At 40.9% G+C, this 17,628-nt stretch overlaps 1 protein-coding gene across 1 annotated transcript in view; it reads right to left on the bottom strand.

Annotated features, from left to right (window-relative positions):
• The window catches only part of NAALADL2 (N-acetylated alpha-linked acidic dipeptidase like 2), a 710,493-nt gene extending 693,628 nt beyond the window's left edge, over positions 1-16,865 (bottom strand). The window contains exon 1 of the mRNA XM_075863660.1: positions 16,742-16,865. Within this exon, the coding sequence (XP_075719775.1) occupies positions 16,742-16,865 (124 nt within the window). The remainder of the gene's footprint in view (positions 1-16,741) is intronic.
• Between the last annotated feature and the right edge of the window lie 763 nt (positions 16,866-17,628).

Genomic DNA, 17,628 nt, shown 5'->3' with positions numbered 1-17,628 from the left:
TTTCAGCACCCTGGACAGTGAATTCCGATCAGAATATAGAGCAACCTGTAAAAAATAAAAGACGTTCATACTTACCGAGAACTTCCTGCTTCCTCTAGTCCGGTCTCCCGGCCGTTGACTTGGTGACGCGTCCCTCTCGACATCCGGCCCGACATCCCTGGATGATGTTTCTGCCCATGTGACCGCTGCAGCCAATCACAGATCAATCACAGGCTGGAGCGGTCACATGGACTGCCGCGTCATCCAGGGAGGTCGGGCTGGATGTCAAGAGAGGGATGCGTCACCAAGGCAACTGTGACGCGTCCCTCTCTTGACATCCAGCCCGACCTCCCTGGATGACGCGGCAGTCCATGTGACCGCTGCAGCCTGGTATTGGCCTGTGATTGGCTGCAGCCTGTGATTGGCCTGTGATTTGCTGCAGCGGTCACTTGGACTGAATCGTCATCCCGGGAGTTCGGACTGGAGGAAGAAGCAGGGAGTTATCGGTAAGAAGGAACTTCTATTTTTTTTACACGTTGATGTATATTGTAATCGGAAGTCACTGTCCAGGGTGCTGAAACAGTTACTGCCGATCGTTTAACTCTTTCAGCACACTGGACAGTGACTATCTCCGCCGGGTTCGGTCAAAACGTGTTCGGCCGAACCGGGTGAAGTTCGGATTCGCTGCAAACCGAACTTTTCCCGATGTTCGGACCGAAACCGGGTTCAGTTGTCCCGGTTCGCTCATCTCTAGTACTGGGAAACGGAAAACAAAATTCTTTGCAGGCTGAAATTGGAAAAAGCTGTGATTCCTCTATGGTTTTTTTGGTTTTGTTTTTACGGCTTTTACCGTGCGGTAAAAACAACAACTTTTTCTTAGACTTAGGTCCCATGCACACGAACGTGCTTTTGCGGCCACAATTCCCCCGAAAATCCATGGGAGAATTGCGGCCCCATTCATTTCTATGGGGCCAATCACACGACCGTAGTCTTTATGGTCTGTGCATGGCCCGGGAGCCCGCACCGCAGAAAGAACGGACATGTCTTATTACAGCCATCTTCTGCGATCCGGGCTCATTGAAAATAATGGCCGCGGCCATGTGTATTGCCCGTGATTTGCTGACAGTCCGCTGCCGGTCGACGCGAAAATCACGGGCGTGCACATGACTACGGTCGTGTGCATGAGGCCTTAAGACAATTACGGTGATACCAAATTTATACAGTTTTTTTATATTTTACTACTTTTACAAAGTAAAAGAGGCATCAGTTTTTTTATTTTTTGGTCGATTGAGTGTTGTGAGGGCTTATTTTTTGCGGGACGAGCTGTAGTTTTTATTGGTACCATTCTTTTTACATACAACTTTTTGATCCTTTTTAGGATTTTTTTTTAAAAGCTAAGTTGACCAAAAGACAGTTTTGGCGTTTTAAATTCTTTATTTTTTTACGGTGTTCCCAGTGTGAGTTAAATAATGGTATATTGTAATAGTTCGAACTTTTACGGATGCAGCGATACCAATTTTGTTTATTTTTTTATTTCTTACATTACTTTAGAGGAAACATGGGAAAGGGGATTTTTTGGACTTTGAATATATAATATCTTTTTTTCACTAATAATAACTTTTTTTACTTTTTTTTTTTTTATTACACATTTTATTAATCCCCCTAGGGGACTGGAACGAGCGATCATTAGATCGCTGGTACAACACACTGCAATACTAATGTATTGCAGTATGTCAGTATTTACAGGCTCCATGTAACAGCGCGATCGATGTTCCTGTCCCTTAGTCCTGGGTGTCAGCTGTAATACACAGCGGACACCTGCAAAATATGGTGCAGGTGCAGCGCATGAGCCCGCTCCATATATAACCCCCCGCACCACGACATGCTATTAAGACATGGTGCGCGAAGTCGTTAATGCGCAGCGGATGGTGCAAAGTGAAAATTTAAATTTTCCACTGATATGCCATTTTAATACACAATATGTTGTGCCCAGTTTGTGCCACTGAAGAGAAATACCACATACAATGTTAAGCGGGTTCTACTGGATATAAAACGTCATATGTGGATGTAAGCTGGTGTTTGGGCACGCTGTGGGGCTCAGAAGGGAGGGAGCGCCATTTGGCTTTTGGAGTGCAGATTTTGCTTGCTAATATTTAGGTTTGGAGTTTTGCTGGTAATTCAGTTTATAATGTGGGTGTATATGTAAGCTGGGCAGAGTACAGCAGGGCATAATAAGAGGGTATAATCATGCGGTAATTAAATAATAATTCATAGATATGTGGCCGGTATCGCACTGATAAATGGTGCCCGATCTTATCTGTTTTTGGACACTGCACAATTTCTGTCACTATATTCTGAGAGCCAGAACTTTTTTATTTTTTCCACCAGAGCTGTCTGAGGGCTTATTTGTTGCGGAACAATCTGTAGTTTTCATTGGTACCATTTTAGGGTACATGTGATTTTTTTTTAATCACTTATTACAATTTTTTGGCAAGCAAAGGGACAAAAAAACAAATTCTGACAATGTTTTTTGTCTTTTTTTTATTACAGTGTTCACCGTGCGCTATAAATGACATTTTACTTTATTCTGCGGGTCTATATGATTACGGTGATACCATATGTATATATTTTTTTATGTTTTGTGGCGTTTGCGCAATAAAATCACTTTTCGATAAAATTATTTATTTTTTGTTTTACCATATTCTGAGAGCCATAACTTTTTTATTGTTCAGTCAAAAAAGCGGTGTAAGGGCTTGTTTTTTTGTGGGACGGGTTGTAGTTTTATTGGTACTATTTTGGGGTACATGCAACTTTTTGATCACTTTTTATTCTTTATTTTGGGAGGGGTGATGACCAAAAAAAAAATAGTGATTCTGACATTGTTTCTCAATTATTTTTTTGGCGGTGTTCACCGTGCGGGAAAAATAATATTACAGTTTTATAGTTTGGGTCATTACAAACGTGGCGATACCAAATGTGTGTACTGTTTTTTAACATTTTCATTTTTTTTCCTATAATAATAGACTTATAGGAAAAAAAGCATTTTTTGTTTTTGTAACTTATAACTTGTTTTTACACTTTTATAAAACATTATAACTTTTTTTTTAAACTTTTTACTTGTTTTACTTGAAGACATGCAGCACTGATAGATACTATAATACATTAAACTACCTAGGTAGCGTAACGTATTATAAACTGTCAGTGTGACACTGAGAGTCACACTGACAGGAAGCTTATGAGGACCGGCCCCCGGCTAGTTCTCATAGGCTGCCGTGCATGGCAGACCCGGAGGCTGCTGTATGGCCTCTGGTTTTGCCATGCAACCGACTGCAGCACCCTCAAATCTGTCCCTGGGAAAGTTTGTTGTAGCAGCAAACTTTCCAGTTTGTTACAGTAACAAACTTTCTAGTTCGTTGCTACAACAAACTTTCCCTGCGATCACATGATCGGGACCTGAACCAATTAGGTCCCGATCATGTCTCCGGGACCAGAAGCAGGGGTTAACAGCGCGATCCTGGTGTCAGAACTACTCTGAGACACCCGGATCGCGCTTTTAACACCCACCGTGAATTCACGTTGGCGCTGCACGGAGCCCAGCAAGTGCCGACGTGAATTTACTGTGGGCGGTCGGGAAGCGGTTAAAGGAAAATGCTGGCACTGCTATTTTTTTTGAAGAGCCTAATATTCTTTTTTCTTTACTTTCTGTAAACGATTAATAAATATATACATATATATATATATATATATATATATATATATATATATATATATATATATATATATATTTATATAACACTATTTGTGCATGAGTGTCTATATTTACATGTACGAATGGTCAAGTGCTGGGTGCTGGTTAGAAATCAATAAATGACTCTAGGGTTGTGGTTTTTTTCAGTCCTGCCTAAGTATTTTCTCAGTCTGTGTTTGCTTCTGTGTTTAGTCCTGTTAATTGATTTCATCCGGTTTCATCGTTTTCTTTTCTGCTTGCCTGGTTTCCCTGTGTTTGCAGTTTGTGCGGTTTTTATTGTCTCTTGTTCCTAGTGGCTGTGTTAGAGTCAGTGCTTAGGACACTGAGGAAAGGGATGTCTGGTGTCAGGGTAGCGATAGTTATAGGTCACATTAGTTCTCATCAAACGTGGTTAGCATCACTCGAGAATGATAACCCATCATCTGTCTGACATCATCTTGTTCAATACCGGTCATTACTTGCTTTTCAGTATTGTGATATGTGCTCCATATTTCCCTTACCTACGACTGTCTGGTAAAAATTTCTAAAAGTAAAACAGGAGAGTTAGAGGACAATATCATGATATCTTTAGCTACATCTCCCGCAGAAAGGTGCAGTCAGCATCGAGAGATGAAGCATAGGGAGATGAAGCATCTGATGGGATGGTCTGGTTGCCAAGGCAACCATACAACACCTGAAGCTTCAGTCGTCTAAAAGTTGCTAGGACAACCAGACCGCCCAGTCTGATGCTGCATCTCCTGCTGCCTACAGCACACTTCTGCAGAAAATGCAGTCAAATAGATCAAGATAACTTTAACTTCTCCACACAAGTTCCTAAAACAAACAAACACAGTCTAGTAAAAACCTTGCTGAGAACACATGCGCTAATTTAGTCTGGCAGATGGCATGACTTATTGAAGGGCATGGATTTAACATTTTTTGTCACCTATTGCAGATAGATCATTGGGGGAGGCTCCTGCTGCAGCCAATTGTCTCACAGCAGGACACAGGTTTATGAGAGACAGGAGGAGAAAAAAATATGGCTATTCTCCTGGGACACAAATGGAAAAATAAGTATTTCTCAGTTTTCATTGCAATATGGGACAAAACAGGATCATGGGAGATAAGAAAAAGAGCATCCCTTAATATCATTATGTGCGGTTTCTATATTTAGTGTTCCTCAATAATTTTTAATTCCTATAAGGTAAATTGTTAGATATTCATAAAATTCATAAAATGCAATATTACACAAAGCATTGTCCAAGTATGTAATAAATTAAAGAGACCGTCACCTCCAAAATCGACAATAATCCGTTAATAGCTTACCCCTTTAAATGACATGCCACGTACATGTACATGGCAGCCATTAAAGAGGCTCTGTCATCACATTATAAGTCCCCTATCACCTACATAATCTGGTCAGCGCTGTAATGTAGAGAACAGTGGTTTTTATTTTGAAAACCGATCATTTTTTAGCAAGTTATGAGCAATTTTAGATTTATGCTAATTCGTTTCTTAATGCCTAACTGGGCGTTTAACTTTTGACCAAGTGGGCGTTGTAAAGAGAAGTGTAGGACGCTGACCAATCAGCGTCATACACATCTCTCCATTCATGAGCATTAAGAAACTAATTAGCATAAATCTAAAATTGCTCATAACTTGCTCAAAAATGAGTTTTTCAAAATAAAAACCACTGTTATCTACATTAGAGAGAGGGTACTTATAATTAGGTGTCAGAGCCACTTTAAGGGTGAGATATGGATCGGGCTCGCTCCATACGTATTTAGCGGGTGACTGCTGTGTAATACAGCCAAAACCTCACTGCAAGATCACTTTGATTCCGCCCATTTAACACTTTAGATGCCGCCGTCAGTCGCAACCCCGGCATTTAAAGCGTTAGAATCAGATCAGGGGGGCTCAGACGTACCATCGGCCTCCCCACAATGCGATCGTGGGATGTCGATGGCAGCATGGGGGCCAAGTGAAGTACCCAGGTTTCAATCTTTGTACTGTCAGTATAGTGACATACTGCCATACATTAGTATTGCAGTATATCAGGCAAACAATCCGTTGATTGCTGGTTCAAGTCCCCTAGATAAAATAAAAAGAACTGTTAGGGTATGTTCACACGCAAACTCAAAAACGTCTGAAAATACGGAGCTGTTTTCAAGCAAAAATAGCTCCTGAATTTCAGAAGTTTTTGAAAAAACTTGCTTTTTTCGCTGCGTATTTTACGGCCGTTATTGGAGCTGTTTTTCCATGGAGTCAATGAAAAATGGCTCCAAAAACATCCCAAGAAGTGTCCTGCACTTCTTTTTTGCGGGCATCTTTTTACGCGCCATAATTTGACAGCGACGCGTAAAATTAAGCCTCGTGGGAACATAACACTGTAAATCCCATTACAAGCAATGGGCAGATGTTTAGAGGCATAATGGTGCTGTTTCTTCAGGCGTAATTCGAGGCGTAAATGGTCCAAATTACGTCTGAAACCACTGCGTGTGAACATACCCTTAAAGTTTTTTTTAATGTTCCAAAAACAAAAAAGTATTAACAAAAATTCAAAAAACCTCTTTTCCCATTTTTCCCTTAGAGCAATGTTAAAAAAAATAAAAAAGTTAACATAACGGGTATCACCGCATCCATGAAAGTACAAACTATTACAATATAGTGTAAAAAAAAATGGAATAAAAATAAGTAGAATGTATGCCAAAATTATACCAATAAAAATTACAGCTCGCCCCGCAAAAAATAAGCCCTCACATCGCGCAGATGGAAAAATTTAAAAGTTATGGCTGTCAGAATATGGTGACACAAAACAATTTTCTTGCAAATAGTTTTATTGTTTTATAAAAGGAATTAAAAAAAAAAAAAAAAGACGACAAAATTGGTATTGCTGAAATTGTATCAACCCATAGAATAAGGGTAAAGATTTTTGTTTTTACCACCTGATGGACGCAGTAAAAACAAAACCCCCAAAAAATGGCGTAATCTGTATTTTGCCCATTTCACCTCACAAATAATTTTATTTCAGCTTCCCAGTACATTAAATGGTACAATAAATGGTGCCATGAAAAGCTACAACTTGTCCCTCAAAAACAAGCCCTCATACAGCTATGTTGACGAAAACCAAAAAAGTTATGGCTTTTGGAAGGCGGAGAGGAGAAAACACGAAAATGAAAAATGTCAGTTTTCCTAAAAATACACCAATTCCCGAATCTGTACGTTTAATCTTTCTACTCCTTTGCATTCCCCTGCTGTAAGCCGGCAAACGGGCCATGCGCTGCATGCTGATGCATAGAGAGGACTCCTAAGCTCGACGGTATAATGGAGAGGACTCCCGAGTCTCATCATCAGCATGCGGTGCACAACCAGTTTGTATTCTTATAGCGAGGTAATGACAGTGAGTAGAAAGATAATTTACAGATTCAAAATCAGCGTCTATTAACCCATTAACTGATTGCCATTTTGGGGGTTGAAGTTGAACGAGTCCCTTTAGGAGAAAACCTTGGGTAATGTATATTTCAATGACTGTATTTATAGAGCTGGTGTAGTAAAACTTAAAAAGGATTGTTTAATATTTTAAATAAAAAAACAAAAAAAAAAACACACAAAACATTGTAATATCAGAACTTAATATTGTCTTAAATAGATGTTTACTTATATATTAGCATGTAAAAAGCCGAGAGCATATTTGTGGTTCCCAGACAAATTAAAACGTTCAGGAATGCTACTAAGAACTGATTTAAATGTTCCTCATAGCGGTTATATTTTATGAACAGGGACATTATTAAAAATAAAAGATCTCCAGTGGCACATAAAAGAACACTGTTAAGAGATTAAATGTCAAGCAAAAGCCACATAAAGGCAGAATTTAGTGAATTCCAAAAGGATTATCAGAGAACTTTTCTATGACCTGCATGTCACTTACAATAAAACCATCTGCACTGAAATAATGCAAAATTAAATGCATATTTAATTTCAAATGTAACAATAGAACAAAAAATAGCCAAAGGATTTAACTGTCATTTTGTATTCGGTTGTTTTTATGCTTTAGGGGATAATGTCACAAGAACAAAATAAGTGCCAGTATTAAAGGTCATGTCCTATACAAGTAAAAACGGGCTCCAATAGTGTGGTGTGGCGGCTCAACAACGAAAGACCGCAGAATATTAATACACATTTACACTTTCCATAGCTCGACAGTTGCGTATAAAGTAAGTCTGAGGAGAAAAAAAAGTCAGTAGTCTATCAACATCAAACTAATGGTTTCTTGTGGTGTTTATCCAAAAGGAAGTATCAAAATCCTCATAAAGGTACAGTAAATGCCAATTCTCCCTTATATAAGGCTTCCATTCTTGACAGAACCATAACAGCTTTGATAGATCCCTTTAAAAAAGGATTCCAATGAATCCTGACAGATTCCATTGACTTATAATTGGTTTGTCAGGTTTCCATTTCTATTCTTGCCATCAAAAAGCAAATAAGAGCAGCGTTAACGTAAAAAAAAAAGTCTGAGTACAACAAATAAGTTATTTGCATTTAAATATTACTGCCATATAGTTTCCACAGAATACTGCAATTAAATTCCCAAGTGCCACCATAGAGTGCTAAATAATAGTGAGTGATTTAGGCTTAATTTTAACCCTTTTTCTACTGGAACTGAATGTAGAGTGGAATGTCTTCTGCCCCACTCTCCGGTTACTCCTGGGAGTCCAGTCCTCGGGGAGACCCCTTGCTAACCGGGGAAACATCACCACACTGATCGCATAGATGGAGATCTGGTACCTGCTATATGAGAATGTTTGATTTCCCATATTGCCAAGCACGCGATTGTTACAGATATAACTTCAGTTGACATCTTATGCTAAAATGTATGATCTCTCATAAGGTGAATTAAACATATTTTGTTCCATCATAGATGTATCTGAACAGAGATTAAATCAGCATGCATGTACGGTATAAACACATCCAATTGCACATATAAATTTACAATCTGAAAAGAATGTGAATCCGCCCTTAATCAGATTACAGCCTGGACAGATTATCTACCCAACTGGGATATACTTATAAAAGTAGTCTATAGTTTTGCAAAAGCAGAGCTAGGCTGTGTTCAAATTACATCAGTGCTGCACATTTGGAGTAAAACATCTACGTGCCTATAGACTTTAATAGTCAAATGTATACCAAAAGTTACCTTTTGGTATATATTTGATTGGTGTATTACATGCACAATTTTCAACATAGTTAACTGCACTTTGCTACAAGAAGGTTTCACAAAAAGAAAAAAGAAAAAAAAAAAAAAGGAGATTTCTGCAGCATTTCTGATTAAAGGAGCAGACCATCCACGGCAGAAAAACCGCACCAAATCCTGCGTTTTTTACTGCAGAAAATAGTGCATATTTTGCTGCGTTTTTTTTCAAGCCTGAGAGATTGTGATATCTCCTCTGAAAAACACAGGAATTCAGTCCACCTTCCGCAGCAGTAATTGACATGCTGCGGAACTAAAAAATACGCACCACAGCTGAATTTATGGACTGAAGTTATCCACAGAGTGTGGGGATGACATTTGTTCATTCACACCCACTTTGCTGCTACTGTATTCGGCTGCATATTTTCCATCTCCAATTCTGGACGGAAAATATGCAGCAATTCCGTTACGTGTGGACAAGCCTGTATACTATATGTGTTTTGTTACTATTTGACTGCATCGATGTACAGTTACATACGTCTAACATATAGGTTCAGAGGCATTCTTCAAAATGTGTACACCCAATCTAAAACCAAGAACATGATGTGCGCTATAAAACCTCTACTAGCTCAACGAGAATCACAGCAGTTCAGTTCAAAAATTCACCATCTGCACAAAGTTGCTTCTCTTCAGTTAGAACTAGATACTGGAGGATACCATGTTTCTAATAATTACATTTCATTTATTAAAATACAAATTTAAGTCTATAAAAATGGGATCCGATGTCCTAAATCATTGATTGAAAGAAGAACGAAAGAAAATCTCACATGGGGGCAAAAAAACAAAAACAAAAAAATTATTTCTCGTTGCCTATCGCACAAGTTTTTGCATTTTTAATGGAAGAGTATTTACTGAAGCTTTCAATTTTCAACCACTGAGGATCATAAAGAAACACGTTCAGACGATGGATAGTAAGCATCCTAATTAAAACTGCATATGTTATCACTCGATGTTGTTTAACACCTGCTATTATTTCCATGGGAATATAATAGATTAAGAATAATTGTGTATAAATATTTCAGATTATAAACTAGCTACAGAGACAAAGAGAATCCTGTTATTTAAGAGGATGTAATCTCAAATCGACCTTTCATTTGCTGCTAGGTTACATTGGTATAGTGCACAGTTTTGCATTTTAGTTGAACAATGAGTGATAATAGATAAAGCCAATGGGTCTTTGTACACTTAAAAAAAAAAAATATCGGAAAAAAAGCATATTCCAATCTGAATGTATTCAAGTATGTTAACAGGTTTTTTCTGTGCAGACAAGCTTTTCAAAACTGTGAAAGACAGCATCTACGTGTGATAAGCAATTTGCATCTATGCATTTCCTTTTTTTAATATTAATTTGCATAATTAAAGAAAATTAATGTCATGTAAAACAGATTATACTGTATGTGCTTGCATGAAATAACTAGGGCATGTATCAAGCATGGCATACTTTCTGAAGGATAAGAAAAGACAGACTTCTGCAATATAACATGGAAAATAGGCTTATGAGGAAGAGAAACTTATTTTACATATCGTCTTCTAAGGTACATTACTTGCTATAATGTCCAAACCTGGTCAAATCTTTAAATTGATAATTTCTATAATATCTATATTTAACTGAAACGTACGGCTCCTTACAGGCTCTGTCAGGTGCCACATGTAGAGACTAGATTACAAATGTAGAAAAACATGCCACTGATTTGTACAGATAGATATATAAAGTGGTACAGTAGAGGCCACAAGCACCTCTTTTTTTTTCCACTAAAGTTTTTATTGAATTTTTTTTTTTTTTTAAAGAAAAACAGACAAAACTGTATGGGGAGGGTTCTCAACATGAGGATCTCCTTGTCGCACATAGTCATAGAATATCACTTAAAAAACGTACAAAACACAACAAACATCACAGGGATTTATGGTATAATATACAAAGAATAGAAACAGGAAAAAAGAGCGGCATTGATTTACATAGATTTACATGTAGCCACTTATAGGGCTAAAGGATAAGGCAGTATAAGGTATACAGGCAACCGACAAAATACCTATTCTGGCTGCAGAGTCATGTAGAGAGAGGGAGGGAAGGTCAGTCTGAGGGTAGGGCAGATTCGCTCCAAGCTTTCCACATTCTTTCGAATTTGACTATCGAGAAGGTCTTAAAGGCCCATGACTTCTCCATATAATAAGAGAATTGAATTTAGTTAACTAACTCCGCTTTAGTCAAAGGGTCAGCCAGTTTCCATTGGCGAGCTATCATAAGTCTCGCGGTCATAAAAATGTGTGATGCAACAATGCGCCCAGAGGGAGGAAGGAGGTCCACACCTAGAAAGCATAAGGGTATGTTCACACGCACTAATTACGGACGTAATTCGGGCGTTTTTGCCCCGAATTACGTCCGAAAAATGCGCCTCGATAGCATTGACAAACATCTGGCCATTGAAAGCAATGGGCTGACGTTTGTCTGTTCACACGAGGCGTATATTTACGCGCCGCTGTCAAATGACGGCGCGTAAATTGATGCCCGCGTCAAAGAAGTGACCTGTCACTTCTTTGGGCGTAATTGGAGCCGTTATTCATTGACTCCAATGAAAAGCAGCGCCAATTACGTCCGTAATGGACGCGGCGTTCAAGCGCCTGCACATGCCGTTACGGCTGAAATTACGGGGATGTTTCCACCTGAAAACATCCCCGTATTTCCGGCTGTTACGGACGCTGTTGTGTGAACATACCCTAAAGCCAATCCAGGAGAAACAGTTGTCTTCGTTTTAAAATTTTTGAGATAAGTTGAAAAGCAATCAACCATAGGGAAGTGACAATTGGACATTACCACCACATATGCATATAAGTACCCTTTGCTCCACATCCCCTCCAACATGACTTCGAAGCCAGGCTCGACATTTTAGCGACACATACAGGTGTAAGGTACCAACGGAAATCAATTTTACGGGACATTTCCCAATGTATCTGTAATGATGGGGGTAGGGAAACAGACAAGTGAGCCCTAATCTACCCGCCACTCAGTCCCTGCCTACTTGCAACGACCCGCCCTAGGTGACGGGGTACAACTGGGCGACGGTCCCTACGCTCAATAAGTGCACGACAGAAAAACAGACAAGGGTACACAGAAGCAAGGACAAAGGGGCAGTTGCCCACGGCAACACCGTGAGCAACAAGAGTGGTGAACGAGCCGAGTCAAACCAGGAGTGTACGAGGTACCAAACACAGGGCAGGAGAGTAGTGAACAAGCCGAGTCAAACCAGGAGTGTACGAGGTACCAAACGCAGAGCAGGAGAGTAGTCAGTAAGCCAGGGTCAATATGAAGCAGGGTCAGATAGTTCAAGAAGCTGCAGCAGGGCCAGGAAACCAAACGAGAAGAATCACAAGCAAGGAGGAACAGGAAAGGCAGGTGTAAATAGACAGAGGGCGGGAGCTAGCTCCGTCTGGCCAGGCTGTGATAGGCTCTCCCACTCCTAAGCCTGCCATCCTGAGTGGTGGAAGATGGAGTCAGTCTCACAGACATAGAAGCAGGTGCAGACTGATTACCTATGGACGTTGACACAGAAGCTGTGCCTGGCAGATCCTTTACAGTATCGAACTTTTAGAAGATTTTCTCACCCAAGCCAATGCTTTAAACCAATCTTGGAAGGATATCTAGCCCCAAATCAATATCCCATGTGGACACGTATGAGATTTTGGCAGTAGGTGTATAGCTAGAAAATAGGCCTTAAAATAAAGAGATGCCTTTTACCCTTGGGAGCTTATTAGCAAAAAGTACAGCTCAGTTCACGATGGAGTGTAATTGTATATTTAGTGTGTTTTTATTGTATTCACATAATTTCGTGTATTACTGATGTATACACATGTATAATGTATATCTATTGTATTATATATATGAGTCATTTCAATAGTCATGAAGCACAAAATATTGGATAAGACTGTCCAGTCTGGTTCTATATGGAAAGTCTTTGTTAAGCGGGTGACATAGCATGACCTTCTTTAATGTATACCATATGAGGAATGACCAGATGATTGGCCATGTCCGATATTAGTAAACTCGTCTGTGTGTGTCCCTTTTTCCAACGGCCGTTTTCTTTGTTTAATTAGTATCACAGAGTGAACTGAACCAGACTGCCTTTGCCCCTTGCGCCCCCTATAAAAGTAGTAGGGCCCACTTGTGCCCCCATAAGAGTAGTTCGGGCCCCCTTGCGCCCTCCATAAAAGTAAGTCGAGTACCCTTGCACCCTACATAAAAGTAGGTTGGGCACCCTTGTGCCCTCCATAAAAGTAGGTCGGGCCCCCTTGCACCCTCCATAACAGTAGTCCGGCTTCCTTGTGCCCCCTATAAGAGTAGTTCGGGCCCCCTTGCGCCCCCCATAAAAGTAGTCGGGCCCCTTTGCACCCTCCATAAAAGTAGTTGGGCCCCCTTGCGCACTCCATAAAAGTAGTCGGGGCCCTCCGTGCGCCCTCCATGCAGTAGTTAGGACTCCTTGCACCCTCCATACAGTAGTTAGCACCCATTGTCCCCTCCATACAGTAGTTAGTCCCCCTTTGCGCCAATGAAAAAACAAACAAAAAGAAACAAACACTCAACTAACCCCGCAGCCAGGCAGCTGAACAGTGTTGGTGCTGAAGGCAGGGGGCCCTGGGCAATTGCCCAGTTGCCTCCCCTAACGCCAGCCCAGCCCTTAACTCCTTAACGACCACCCGTCTTTTGACGGCAGGTGGTGCAGGTGCTTCATCTACATCGATGTCTTTTGGCGTCGCTGTATTAGGGGCTGATGAGTGCTCCTGTGAGCGCTCATCCTTTAAGCAGGAGCTGTAACTTACAGCTCCTGATCTTAGAGCAGCCTGCTGAATACAGCTGGGGTCGGAAAAAGGTCTGTGACCGCAGCATAATCAAAGGGAACTCCTCTCTTTGAGCGCATCACCAGAGACCCCGGTGATGTGAGCAAAGACCAGAAAATCTCTCTGCAGTTTGCCTGCAGTTAGGGCACACTATGTGCTGTCCTAACAGCAGCCTGTGTCAAAGTGAGATAGTATAATGTATTAGCATACAGGAGTATGCTAATACAGAAGTAAAAAATAAAGATGTAAATAAAAGTTATCCCTTAATTGGATTAACAAAAAAGTAGCCAAAAAAATAAAATTAAAAAAAGGCATTATTTAGCATAAAATATATTTTTATTGCCCCTACATTTAACCTCTTCCCGCCGCAGCCCTTTTTCAAATTTTCATTTTGGTGTTTCCTCCCCACCTTCCAAAAGCCATAACTTTATTTTTCCGTTGATATAGTCCTATGGGGGCTTGATTTTTGCGGGACAAGTTGTAGTTTTTCATAGCACCATTTATTGTGCCATATAATGTACTAGAAAACGGGCAAAAATATTTGGTGGGGTAGAAAATGAAAACAAAACCGGATTCCTCCATTGTTTTTTGCGCTTTGTTTTAACGGAATTCACTGTGCAATTAAAACAACATGTTAAATTTATTCTGTGGGTCAATACGACTATGGCGATACCAAATATAAATAAAGGTGTTTTCTATATTTTACTACTTTTACAAGTAAAAACCTGAGTGCCAAATTCCGAGAGCCATAATTGATGGAAAAATAAAAAAGTTAAGTGGTATGAGGGATTATTTTTTGCGAAATAAGCTGTCGTTTTTATTAATACCATTTTAATGTACTTGCAAAGTTTTGATCACTTTTTATTTCATTTTTTGTAGGAGATGAAATAACCAAAAAATAGATTCTGGCGTATACATTTTTTTTTTTTCAGCGTTCACCATGCGGGTTAAATAAGGATATATTTTAATAGTTCAGACTTATACGGACGCAGTGATACCAATTATGTTTCTTTTATTTTTTCTACTATGCTCTAGGGGGAAAATGGGAAACGTTTTTTTTTTAACGTTTAATTTTTTTTTTACATAAAAAAAACCCCAAAAACGTTAACTCATTTTTACTTTTTTTATTAGTCCCCCTAGGGGACTTCAACCAGCGATCATTAGATCGCTTGCACGATATACTGCAATACTAATGTATTGCAGCATATCGCGATTCTGACAGACTTCTATTAAGCCCTGCCGGAGCACGAAGATGGCGGACCTGGGGGCATTCATTAGGCCCCGAGGCAGCCATAGCAACCATCGCCCCCCGCGATTGCATTGCGGGGGGGGCACGATGAGCTGTTAGAGGGGGTCTCCCCCTTTTTTCTAATGATTTAAATGCTGCGGTCGTTATGGACCGCAGCATTTAACGTTTAACGAGTTAAACGAGCGGGATCGCGCTCGAACGCGATGCCGGTCATTACTCTGAAGTGTCGGCTGTAACATACAGCTGACACCGGCATCGCATGGAGTGGGTTCACTCCGTGAGCCCGTTCCATACTTCCCCTACCCGACTTTGGTGTATGGATACGTCAAATATCGGGAAGGGGTTAATAAAAACAAAAAACCTACACATATTAGGTATCTAAACGACCATAATAACCTTAAGAATTAATCTAACAGGTTATTTAGAGTAAAACATGAACGGGACAAAAATGTAAGAAAAACTATGCAGAGAATCGCTTTTTCCTATATTCATGTAGTAAAAATAATTTTTTTCTACCTCCAAACTGCGAAAAAATATACATTTTTTTCCGCATAAAACAAGGCCACACAATGAAAAAATAAAAAAAGTTATGGCTGCTGAAAGATAGAGGTAAAAATTTAATTATTTAGCTGGTCATTAAGTCCTTTTCATGCCCGGTCATTAAGGGGTTAAGCAACAAACATATATGTACCACAATATTTCTCCCAAAACTGTACTAACCTGAATGCGATCATTGTAGAGATCCCTCACTAGGCTAAAACCTATGCTAGCCATAACAAATAAGCAGCACTGGCCTAAGCCAGCTGGCAGGCACCATAACAATATACTACAACTAGTATAGAAAACCCATTACACGGGTTTGCTAGCAAAAGGAATGCAGTGGTCTGTTAATATATATAAATGCTCCCCATAGCTTCCCACACACAGCATAACGCCCCCCATAGCTTCCCCACACAGTATAACGCCCCCCATAGCTGCCCCCATACAGCATAATGCTCCCCATAGCTGCCCCACACAGCATTATGCACCCCCTCCCATACACTGTATAATGCCCCCCTCCCCCCTACAGAAAATAATGCCCTCCTCCCTCCCATACACAGTATAATGCCCCTTCCCTCCCATACACAGTATAATGCCCCCATATGTACGGACAAAATAGAAAAATATTAACATACATACTTACCTATCCCCGTTCCCCCGCGGGTGGATGATCCTTTGCCTCCTCTGCACTGTGCTTAGTGTGCTGTGAGCGGCTCAGTGAAGGCAGGCGCAATGTAGTGACGTCATCGCGCCTGTCTGCACCGAGTCACTCACATCTTCCTAACTGGCGGTTGGGCTGTGGGCGGAGCTCTATGTGAGCTTCGGACACCACATCCTTCTCGGTTATATAATAGATTACTACACACTACAGTTATAGTATTTCCGATGTGGTGGCTCAAGCCAGGCCTGCTTGGTTGTTATGCTGTCATGGCCAGAACAGTAGGCTTCAGCTTAGTAGTGTGAGAGTGAGTGTGATATAGTGAGTGTGAGAGAGTGAGTGAGTGTGTGTTTCCCTGAATATTAGTTTTAGTGTTAACATTTGACTCCCTATTTGACCGGTCTTGTTTTTACTCCTCTTTCCTGAGCTACCCGCTAGTGTGTCGCATACCTGCCTCTGCTACGTTGCTGATACAAACCCTGTCCTATCCAACTGTATGCTACAGTTTACCTCTGATGCTGCATCTGTCTTTGTATGACTTCTGAGGACTACTACTGATCTGCCGGACCACGCGGTGGTTCCCATCTTCTGTACACCATTCCTGATATATTAATTCCCCATAAACCTGTGTCATTGCTTATAGCAACTCTACTTCCAACTGTCCCATTTGTGTCTGATTGCACCCCATCAACTGTAAACTCAAGTGAATTAATCTGACTAGCTAGAGGCACCTAAATCCTGGGACCAACCGAGTACCTCAAACACAACCACGGGCGTAGCTAGGGGGGGCAGGCGGGGCATTTTCCCCGGGCGCAACTTAGAGGGGGCGCCAGCGGCACCTCCTCCTGCACTATAATTGTACCTGTGTTGCAAGGCAACAGGTATAATTAGAAGCAATGAATGAATTCAGCGCCTTTCCACGAGTGAAGCGACTGGTACCTTTTGTACCAGTGAAGCTTCGGTCGATGAAAGGCGCTGTGACAGGGAAAGTCATCCTGCCCAGCCAATCAGCGCCTTTCATAGATGCTGCGTTCAACCCCCAGGAGACCTGCGCAGAAGAGAGCAGGTCTCCATGGCTGCCGGACGGCGTGGGAGCGGGATTAAGGTGAGTTTGAATAGTTTTTTTTTAAATTGTAATAAAAGTGTGTGGCATTATCTACAGGGAGGACTTTATCTACGGGGGGGGGGGTCTTTGTCTACGGGGGGTGTCTATCTACAGGGGGGGGCTATATACTGGGATGGGCTATCTATGGAGCACCATATACAGGGGTGGGCTATAGCTACAGGGGGGCTATATAGTATATAGCCCCCATGTAGATATAGCCCACCCCTGTATATAGCCCCCTGTAGATATAGCCCACCCCTGTAGATATAGCCCACCCCTGTAGATATAGCCC

Source organism: Rhinoderma darwinii, chromosome 4 (assembly GCF_050947455.1).
Source record: "Rhinoderma darwinii isolate aRhiDar2 chromosome 4, aRhiDar2.hap1, whole genome shotgun sequence".
Classification (NCBI taxonomy): Eukaryota; Metazoa; Chordata; class Amphibia; order Anura; family Rhinodermatidae; genus Rhinoderma; species Rhinoderma darwinii.
Note: the sequence above shows the minus strand (reverse complement) of the source record. Positions and strands in the feature narration are given on the sequence as shown.